The 11,306-nt window shown below is 36.2% G+C and overlaps 1 protein-coding gene across 1 annotated transcript in view; it reads right to left on the reverse strand.

Annotated features, from left to right (window-relative positions):
• FLVCR1 (FLVCR heme transporter 1) overlaps positions 1 to 11,306 on the reverse strand; it is a 35,831-nt gene that overhangs the window by 19,859 nt on the left and 4,666 nt on the right. The window contains exons 2-3 of the mRNA XM_039230129.1: positions 9,903 to 10,047; positions 4,222 to 4,362 (exon numbers count right to left, since the gene is read on the reverse strand). Coding sequence (XP_039086060.1) covers positions 4,222 to 4,362; positions 9,903 to 10,047 — 286 coding nt within the window. The remainder of the gene's footprint in view (positions 1 to 4,221; positions 4,363 to 9,902; positions 10,048 to 11,306) is intronic.

Genomic DNA, 11,306 nt, shown 5'->3' on the forward strand with positions numbered 1-11,306 from the left:
CCCATGTGCAACTCTGCTCCAACTTTCAATGTACAATACTAGGCATGGAGGGAGACCATGTACCGCCCAAAGGTGTGATGTGATTCACTCAGTCAAAATTATATCCCTAAATCTGTGCCCCTTTGGTGAAGACTATGAGATCAAGAAAGTTTCCCCATTGTCCTAGAGAATATTATCAAACTCTCCAGAGTATTTCCCAATCCCTTCTTTCTAATTCCATCAACAAGCAAATTCTGTTTAATGTCCCACTTAGTGCCTGTATCTTGCTTTTCTGTCAATCCAAATCTGCAACTGTCATTTATTAATACAATGGGTCTGTAACGTTAATTGCCATCACTATACTCTCGGGTCTTCCATAAACATAGCTCTTCGTTTAATTTACATCTTCTCTTGTCTTTAATGTGTTCTAATTTTCTAATTTATAAAGTTCTTTTGTTAGATTTATTCCTAGTCATCTTAAAGTGTTCGTTGGTTTTATAAAAATATCTTTTTATAGGAATACAATTCTTCTCTGGGTGCCTGGGTGGCTCAGTCAGTTAAGCATCCAAATCCTGATGTGGGCTCAGGTCATGAGCTCATGGTTTGTGGGATCGAGCCTCAGGTTGGGCTCCAGCTGAGTGTGGAGCCTGCTTGGGGTTCTCTCTTGCTCTCTGCCCCTCCACCCCACAAAATAAAGAAATACGCATCTTTTTAAAAAGGAATACAATTCCTATAAATACATAGGAATATAGTTGACATTTTCATACTGTCAGATTATCAGTAATCTTGTTGAACTCATTCTTATTAGTTTTAATAGTTATCTGCAGGTTCTCTTGCATTATTTTCATAGATCAGGAGGTCAGTAAACATTTTCTGTAAAGGACCAGACAGTAAGTTCTTCACTTTGCAGGAGCTAGGGTCTCGATGAGACTACTCAATGCTGCCCTTGCAGCTCAAAAGCAGCAAAGAAAACTTGTAAACAAATAAAACTTTATTCTTTATTTATAAAAACAGGCAACAGAGTTGACTTATAGGCCACAGTTTGATGACCTCTGCTGTATATAATCATATTATCTGTGAATACTAGCATCTTTTTTCTTTCCAACTCATCTCCTTTTAAATTTTGTGTTAGCCAGTCAGAACCTCCAGTTGGATAACGAATAGAAGTGATGACACAGATGGGGCGCCTGGGTGGCTTAGTCGGTTAAGCATCCGACTTTCGCTTAGGTCATGATCTCGCAGTTCATGGGTTCGAGCCCCGCATCGGGCTCTGTGCTCACTGCCAGCTCAGAGCCTGGAGCCTGTTTCAGTCTGTGACTCCCTCTCTCTCTGACCCTCCCCTGCTCACGCTGTCTCTCTCTCTCTCTCCTAGAAATAATAATAAAAAAAATAATAAAAAAAAGTGATGACATAGACATCCTTGTTTTAAAGGATACTTCTGCTCCTAAGGTTCTGCCTTTAGAATGATGTTTGCTAGAGAGTTTTTGTAGATAAATTTGATCAGATTCATAAAGTTCATTTTTCTTTGCAGTTTCCTAAGGCTTTAATAAGTGCGTATTGAATACTATCAAATGCTTTCCCCTCAGCTATTGGGCAAATTTTCCTCTTTGATCTATTACTGTGATAAATTATATTCATATATTTCTAGTGCTAAATCAGTTTTGTACAAAACCATTTCTTAAGCCAAACTCGGCTACTATGTATTGTCATTTGTATAAATTGCTAAAGTAGCTTTGCTAATATTTTGTTTTGCATTTTTACATCTTGTTCATAAGTGAAATTGACCTGTAATTCTTTTCTTGCACTGTTCCTGTCTGATTTCGATATCAAGGTTATACCAGCCTCACAAGGAAGCAGATGATACCAGTGATTGCCTCCAGGGAAGGGAACTCCCTGGAGACAGAGAGGTAACCTGGGGACAGAGATGGGGAAAGACTGGTTTTTCATTGTATGCCCTTTGTACCTTCTAAATTTTATACTATGTACACTATGCATCCTTTGTAAACTACTAAATTTTGTACAATTATATAAAATTTAGAATTGAGAAAAGAGAACTCCAATTCTTCATTTTTAAAATACGTATAATAATATTTCTATCTCAAAAAAGTTATATGAAATAATACATATGGAAGTCCTTTATAAATTAAAAACAAAAACAAAAAAAATTCCCTTTATCACTTATGTATAATCAAGGAAGCACTAACTGATGTGTTATAAAAGAAATGACTCTTAAACTGTTGTTCACTTTTTAGATGTTTATATCATGCCCCTAGTTGGATTCTAATTTCTTCACGGAAGAAATCACATATCATGCTTCTTTCTACCACACAGTATCTAGCGCACTACTGTACATTTAGTTAATGTTTGATAATTACTGATGGAATAAACAAATAAATGAATGAGTAACAAAATGAACAGTAAGTGAGGCCAACATTAAGTTGGCTCTCGTAGGATCACTTCAGGGAGAAAAGGAGCACATACCACGTAAAATAAGGGCACAAATTTACAGAGACTAGAATTAATAGCATATATGCACGTGGAGACATGTTTGTATATGTGAGTGTGTGTCTGAGACAAGGGGCTGGTTATAAATGGACTGAAAGAAAGTTTTATCTTGGGAAATAGTGAGAGATAAAAGAAGGTAGGAATCTTTCTTCCTTAAATGATAGGCTACAGAAATGAATTTACTCTTATAGATATTAATGACCCACTGTTTTCTCTACTTCCCAGTTATGTGTTTTAGGGTTAAGCTAACCAGCAGAAGTAACCAACAAAATTAAGAAAAGGAACTACAGCATGTTAAAGTATTTAATGCTGGTATGACATAAGATCAGGAGATCTGCTTAAAAAATATTCCAGGAAAAAAATATTCCAGGAAAAAAGTAGAGGAAGGAAATAAAGCAATAATGGTGAAGGGCTGATCATTGAAGCTGGGTACTGATAGGTACATAGGGAATCACCATATTAAATCCTGTACTTTGGTGTTCAACAATGTGCACTAAAAAAAAAAGAAAAAGAAAAGAAAAGAAAAGAAAAAAAAAGATGAAGTAATCCTGGTAAAAGGGTGAGTTTAGGTAAGGGCATAATTTGTTACAACATGTAAAGAGTTATGTACTCGGGTGTGCACTCCCAAAAAGATGTAAAGAAGAGAACAGCAGTGAGTGACTTCTGAAGACAAGTAAGACAGAAATAGGGGGTGTTGGTAAGAGACTTTTAAATACAGAGAACAAACTGAGGGTTGATGGGGGTGGGGGAGGGGGAAACTGGGTGATGGGCATTGACGAGGGCACTTGTTGGGATGAGCACTGGGTGTTGTGTTAAGTGATGAACCTCGGGAATCTACTCCCAAAACTGACAGCATACTGTACACACTGTATATTACCCAATTTGACAATAAATTACATTAAAAGAAAGAAATAAAGAAAGAAAGAAATAGGGGGTGTTGGCAGTTGATACAAACAGTGTTAATATCCTTTGAAAAACAAAGGATAAACTGAGTTGAAAAACTGAGCCTGGGTGGCTTAGTCAGTTAAGCATTCCACTCTGGCTCAGGTCATGAAATCATAGCTCATGAGTTCAAGCCCTGGGGTGGGCTCTGTACTGACAGCTCAGAGTCTGGAGCTTGCTTAGGATTCTGTGTCTTCCTCTCACTCTGCCCCTCCACCGCTCACACTCTGTCTTTCTCTCCTTCAAAAATAAACATTAAAAAAATTTTTCTTTAAGAAAAACAAAGAATGAACTGTCAGCAAACTCTGAAGGGAACCAAATTTGTTGGTGCCTACAGTCAAAGCCACAGTGTCAGCTGTTCTGAAATATCTAGAAGGATGAGATTTTTTTTCAAGTTAAAACTGATTAAAGTCATCGCATTAATGTCTTGTCCTGATTGGGTAGTTAAAATAGAGGCCACTTTGTACAGGGTCAGAGAAAGGAATTGTTGATGACATTTCCCATATGCTTACAGTAGTTTATAAAGGACTTAAAATACTCTGTGAAAACTCAAAAAAGAAGACAGTGTTTGTCTATTTGAGATCTGTTATTTTTTTTATTTTAAAAACATGTAAGAAAATCCATCCTGAAGTTTTCACTTTTAGTTCAAAATTTAAGTTTATGACTGTGCAGTCATTATTTTTACAGTTAACAAACCTATCTCATTAAAGCTCAAGCCACTACATTAAATGAAAAGAATCTATAATGCTCAAAGGCTTACAGAGACATCAGAGAAAATAAAAGAAAACCACTTACCATAAGTGATCAATAGAAGGACAAAAGGAACGTTTCTAAATAGGTTCCTTATTGATTTCTTATAGGAGTAGTCAGCAGGGGGGTTTTTTTGAAGAGCTGCTTGAGCCTTACTTGGTGGATACTGAGGTTTTTCTTTGAATGCTGGAAACAGACATGAAAAGGAAATTAAATACATACATTTAGTGAATGGACTAAATCAGTTTAAGTTTAAAGAGGTAGTGAGAGGGGCACCTGGGTGGCTCAGTCGGTTAAGCGTCCGACTTCGGCTCAGGTCAGATCTCACGGTTTGTGGGTTTGAGCCCCACATCAGGCTCTGTGCTGACAGCTCAGAGCCTGGAGCCTGTTTCGGATTCTTTGTCTCCCTCTCTCTCTGCCCCTCCCCCACTCATGCTCTGTCTCTCTCTGTTTCAAAATTAAATAAACTATTAAAAAAAAAAAAAAGAGGTAGCAAGAGTCTGACAGTGAAGCTTTCACTTTCATTAATTTTTAAGTGAAGAATATCCACCTGGTCCCCTGAAACTGACTACAACTCAGGGATTTGGCCAGGTCACATGACTTAACTGCAAAACCTTCAATAATACTCCACAACCTTGCCCACCGATTATTCCTTTTCAGTTAAGCAAGATTAATGTTTATTATAGTAAGTATTCAACAATTCCATTCCTAAATTTAGTGCAATTTGTAATTAGAGGTAACATCAGATATGAGCAAAGCAATATGTTTTTGAACTCTTAAGATTATCTTGAGTTAGTTAACTATTTCCTTTTAAGTTTTGAGGCAAACTTTATCAACTGATCTAACTATACCTCCAGAATTGAAAAAGGTCATGGTGGATTCATGGGAGCAGAGCTCACCAAAACGTCAAGTAATTACGATATACTGAAAACTTATCAAACTAAAACAGACTTCTATTTTTACAGGTGTCACAACTAATTCAAGAGGAGACATATTCATGAATATTCACTGTTTAATGTCCTTACATCGGAGGACTGGTAGACATAAAATGTTTAAGTTGTTGCAATCCCTCCTCTTCCGTTCACCCTATCTGCTCCTTGCACTGTGGAGGGCGTCTGTTGTCCTTTCCTGAAAGTCTCTTTGTGTCCTAGTTAAGATAGGAGATATCTCTTTTCATTAGTATTGGTAACACACAACTCACACAGTTGTAAAACAAAGCTTCAGAATGTAAACACCATGCTTACAAGGTAGTCACAGGGATCGGAGATCGAGTGAGTCTTAAGTCTCTTACTCAGGTCTTTATTTTTATTTATCTGGCAAAATAAGTATAAAAGGCTCAGATTTGAACTCCAATTCAAAATGAAGACAATTCTTGTTAATCTTCAACTCCACTAAATTTATTTCCTGAATACACGTGTTATCTTTTAGTTTTAGGTAATTAACTGCCCTGTTGGACAAAATCAGGCCTGTATCAGCTACACAATACACTACAGTCAGGTTTAATTCTATAGGAAGCAAAGGAAACAGGAACAGAAAACCACTGGTCTCTGCCCCTGTTTACTCAGCACTGCTTCTTTCAAATGATGAAATATGACTTTTTCCTTCTCCTTTGAAAACTGAAAAGCAATAGTCTTCTGCTTTCTTCTCTCCACCAAAAATGTGCACCATTAAAATGATTAACTATCGGGGCATTTAGCTGACTCAGTTGGTAGAGCATGTGATTCTTGATCTTAGGGTCGTGAGTTCAAGCCCCACACTAGGCACAGAACTTATATAATAATAATAATAATAATTAATAATAATAATAATAATAATAATAAACAACTATTAAAGCAGTTATTCTCCAAAGTAGCCAAAGGATTTTGGGGTACCACATTCAAACTTTTTCTCCCATGATGAATAAGTATATCTTTTCTGTTTAGGACTACTTCTGCTTTTTGAAATTAGGTAATAACATTACCTTCTGATTTCATTATTTGTCCTTGTATGATTCAAGCAGACATTACACATATTAACTTATTATAAGACACATAAAGACTTGAATACTGTCTCTGCCTTATATCTTTGTATAACTCTGAAGAAGTCAATTCCTGTCTCTCAACTATAGCTTTCTCATTCATAAAATGGAAATAACAACAAGCTGTTAGGAGAACTATATAACATTTGCAAAATGATTTTGTAATTATTGAATGCTACACAAAATACATTGTCTTTTTGAGGAATATATATTTTTAAGAAGTCAGAGACTATCTCAGGGGCTTGAAATTCTTATAGCCTCAGTAAAACATATTTCTGTTAAAAGTTTAACAGAAACTATATAACAGCAGCCTACATATAAATATCCTGAATATAAGAATCAAAAGTAAAATTAGACAGACATGTTATTTATTGATGTGTTTAAGTACCTTAACATTAAATATTTTGATTGCCATTACTTTTGGTTTTTCTCATCCACTCATGTTAGTGAATCTGGATGGTAAGCTTTAATACACACACTTGAGTTAGTGATATAGTTTACCTCTCTGCTGCCCAGAACAGCCTTCAAATACAACAGCCTCACCACTTATATAGGAAGAATTTGAAGTGGAGCAAAAACAAAACTAAATAAAAATTAAAATGACCTATTTTTATATATAACATTTTAAATATGAACTTAGGGTACCTAGGTGCAAATTCACCTTCAGTATTTACTATGACCATGGACAGATTAGATCCACTTACATTCTGTGCCTCACTTTCCTCATCTATAAAATGGGAATGATAATAGTACTGTCCACAAATGGCTATGAGGACTGAAGGATACAGCAAGTAATGTGCCTTTAAACACGTTCGGTACATACCAAACAACCAAATGTTAGAGACTATAATCATGTGGGGTGTGTGAAGAATGAGGTATTAGTGTGCAATTCAGTGGAAGGCGTGGGTTAATTCCTAGAAATGCTACATGGATTACATTCACATGTAAGTTCCATGAAGGAAGGTAGGAAGGTTACATGGCATGAAGCCTCAAGATAGCATTTTTGAAAGACTGCTGAATACCAATTTAGTATATAACATGTTGCTGAAAAGCATCAGCAAAACTAAATTATTTTGTAAGATTTGGTTGGGATTCCAAAGTATTTATAGGTAGAATTTAGAGGGACTCTCTTAGTAATGAAGGACATTTGAGTAGGGATTTTAAAAATAACCCATATCTTCCTCACTAGCAAACATCTGGAAAAGAAAAACAGGTAAATTTTTTGTTTCAATATCACAATTTCAACCTGAGACTTTCAGGTCACATCTGTATATTATTTTGCTTTTATACTATGCTTGGTGTCGTAAGATTAAGATTACAGGTCACCAAGCAAAACTTGACAGTGAGCCCTTTTTTCCCTGCTCCATTTCCACTGTCTACTCAGAAGCCACGAGTACATAAATAAGTAATAACATACATGAATAGGTCTCTTAATTTCTCAAATAACACAGGATACTATGTCAATGGTCACACCTATTATTAGTGCCTTTTTGTCCCCTTCCTTGACAAATAAGCATCTTATGTTTGTAGCATCTCATGTAGATATGATTAAACACGTATGTGTCATATATATAATTTCATATGGAGAGATATCTCACATAGAACCTGTTCTCTCACTTCTTCCAGAGAGACAATCAATTGAAGACAACAGGAAAAGGAAAACCAGAACTGATGTGCAGGAATCAAAGGAAAGAGGATTTTACATTTTAATAATCCTTAATGCTAACAGAGCATCGATTTATGCACAATGTATATAAACTACATTTCATTTAGCAAATCAAATATGGCTACCAGAAAAGTAGGCTTAAGAGTTTGTCTTTAAAAAATAAACAGTTAACCCTTGAACAATGTAGGGGTTGGGGGCACCAATCCCCTACAGTTATTCATGAATAACTTCTGACTCCCCCAAAACTTAACAACTAATAGCCTACCGCTGACCAGAAAGCAAGTAGGGGAGAGGGGCAGAGAGAGAAAGAGAGTCCCAAGAAGGCTCCATGCTCAGTGCGGAGCCAGATGTAGGGTTCCATCCCACGACCATGAGATCATGACCTGAGCCAACATCAAGAGTTAGTTGGATGCTCAACCAGCTGAGCCCCCCAGATACCCCTGGTATTCTTAAAATAATGCAAGCTAGAGAAAAGAAAATGTTACTAAGAAAATCATAAGGAAGAGAAAAGACATTTACAGGACTGTAAAAAATCCATGTAAAAGTGGGCCTGTGCAATTCAAACCCATGTTGTTTGAGGGCCAACTGTAGATTTCATTTAAATCTTTGTTAAATTGCTAAAATAGTACAGTGATCATTTGTCCTTTTTCAGTAGTCTGTACACAGCAATTAACTGTACACAGTTAATTGAAACATAAAAAACAACCCTAAGTAGGCTGGACGTGTGAGCATACTTTATATGCTACTGAAAGAATATTTTGTTCATCATCTTAAGGGAGATTAAATATATGGGCAGTTCATCTACAGAGGCAGTCTTTATCAAATCAGTCTTCAGCCTACATTTCTTTGAAAACTAAAGATTTCATGTCTGGAGATCACAAAATTTGAATTTACTACGATAGCCATGGTAAAAATGAATCTATGAATTTTAAGGCTCCAGCTATAATGCAACTAATGCAAATGTTAATGATTAAAAGATGGCCTTTTGACTTTAAAGTTGCTTCCTTCTTCAAATCAATTTAAGATGTACTGAGTGCCCAAAGGGCAATATTATAGTTATATTAGCAACCATATTACTTAAAAAACCTGTCCTTTTCCCTGAAATCAAAATTGTTTCCCATTAAAAATAAACTCAGGGCAGTCAGATGGTTGAGTCGGTTAAGCATCGACTCTTGATTTCCTTTCAGGTCATGATCCCAGGGTTGTGGGATGGATCCCCGCACTGGGTTCCATGCTGAGAGTGGAGCCGGCTTGGCATTCTCTCTCCCCCTCCCTGCCCCTCCCCTGCTCATATTCTTTCATTCTCTTTCTCTCTCTCTCTCTGTAAAAATAAAATTAAAATTAAAAATTTTAATTAAAAAAATAAAAATGAACTTGAAAAAGCAGACCTTCCCAAACCTTCTTCCAAACTGCTGATGGCTGCTTGCAGCTGATCTGGACTGACTGCTTCAAGAGACAGGCCCAGACGAGAGGACTCAGTGACGAGTGGAGGCAGCAGGACTTTGCCGGAGCAGCCTAACAAGCAGACAGTAGCCGGTCTGAGGTTCTGCTGAACAGCTTGCTGCTGCCCAGGATCGTTCACCGGTCAACATTTTCAGATCCAGTTAATTGTTAAAATGGGAATCCTTGGAGGGATTTATTGTTAAAAAAAAAAAAAAGTTGTAGCCTATTTGCATCATTTCAAAGCATGAGAAGAACTTGTTCCTGGCTACGTTAGCATAAGGTGCAGAACATGGTAGAGGAGTATGCAAAGAGGAGGCAGCTAATATGTTTGCAATAATAGTGATCAGGGAAGAAAAGTTAGTAGGGAGATAAATTAGATGAATTAGTCTTCAAACCTTTACAATATTAAAATAGATGTGGCCAACCGTATCATATCCCTAGGGCTGTAGCGTTCATTATCTGAACAAGGGCAACAGCAAGAATGAAACAAGCATACGGCATTGGCGATATTAGCAGAAAAATGTTGAGGGTTAGCTATTTTTATTTTCATGTGTTTGTCATGCATTTGTCTATTTAAGCAATAGGGGGAAATTCACTCACCAATTATTGTTAAAAAACATAAAAACGTGGCAACAGATGATGTCCCATAAAACATGGTGCTGATATTACAAGCCAGAAGATCGGTGTCATTCTGTGTGTTGGGCACTAAAACTGGTGGTAGCAAAAAGCCAACTGCAGTTCCAAGCTGTAAAATAAATAATCCTGTTAAAAGCCATTATTATAAGAGAAAAACAGGACATACTGGCAATTATTACAACTTACAACATAAAGAAGACAGCTAGTGTATTTAAGGTACAAGGTGTAGATCCTAATACATCTTGTTCTAGTGTTAAAGTATAATTGCTGACAAATATCTTTCCTAGTCAACAAACTCCTACTATCTGAATGATTCTGCTGAAAAGATGTGTAACATACAGCTCTTACCCTTTAGATGCTTACAATCAAAAAGGGGAACAAGAGTATGCAGAATAAGGCTGAGAAAAGACGATGTATAGAATGGGAGAAAATATTTGCAAACTGTATATCTAAGAAAGGCCTACTATCCAGAATATTTAGAGAACTCAACAACAAAAAGATAAACATTCAATTCAAAAATGGGCAAAGTACTTGAATACACATGTTTCCAAAGAAATAAAGTGTTCAACAAACACGTGAAAAAAAATGCTCAACATAATTAATTAGTAAAGAAATGCAAATCAACACCATAATGAGATACCACTGCATACCCACAAGGATGGCTATAATTAGCAAACAAATGAGAAACTGGAAAATAACAAACACCGGAAAGATGTGAAAAATTACGACCCTTGTATACTGTTAGTAGGATTGTAAAATAGTGCCACCACTGTGGAAAACAATTCGGCGGTTCCTTAAAAAGTTAAACATAACATTACCACATGACCTAGCAATTCCACTCCTAGATAAATACCCAAAAAACTGAAAACAGGTTCTCAAACAAATATCAAATATTATACATGAATATTTATAGCACCCTATCTGCAATAGCCAGAAGGTAGAACAAACCCATATGTCATCAACAGATGAATGGATAAACAAAATGTGGTATGTCCATTCAATGAAATATTACTCAACCATAAAAAGAATGAAGTACTAATAATGAAAGATGTGTAATATACAGTCATCCACAACATGGATGAATTTTGAAAACATCCTAAGTGAATGAAGCTGGACCTAAAAGGTCACATATTGTATGATCCATTTACATGATACATCTAGGACAGGTGAATCTATAGAGAGAAAAAGCAAGTTAGTGGTTACCAATGGATAAAAGAAACAGGGAATGAGGAGTGACTGCTAACTGGGTATTGGGTCTTCTTTGAGGGGAGATAAAAATGTCTTGGAATTAGAGAGAGGTGATGGTTGTACAACATTGGGAATGTACTAAATGCCACTAAGCTCTAATTTATTTATTTTTTTTTTTTT

This window comes from Hyaena hyaena, unplaced genomic scaffold (genome assembly GCF_003009895.1).
Source record: "Hyaena hyaena isolate Hyena2069 unplaced genomic scaffold, ASM300989v1 scaffold_43, whole genome shotgun sequence".
Taxonomy (NCBI): Eukaryota; Metazoa; Chordata; class Mammalia; order Carnivora; family Hyaenidae; genus Hyaena; species Hyaena hyaena.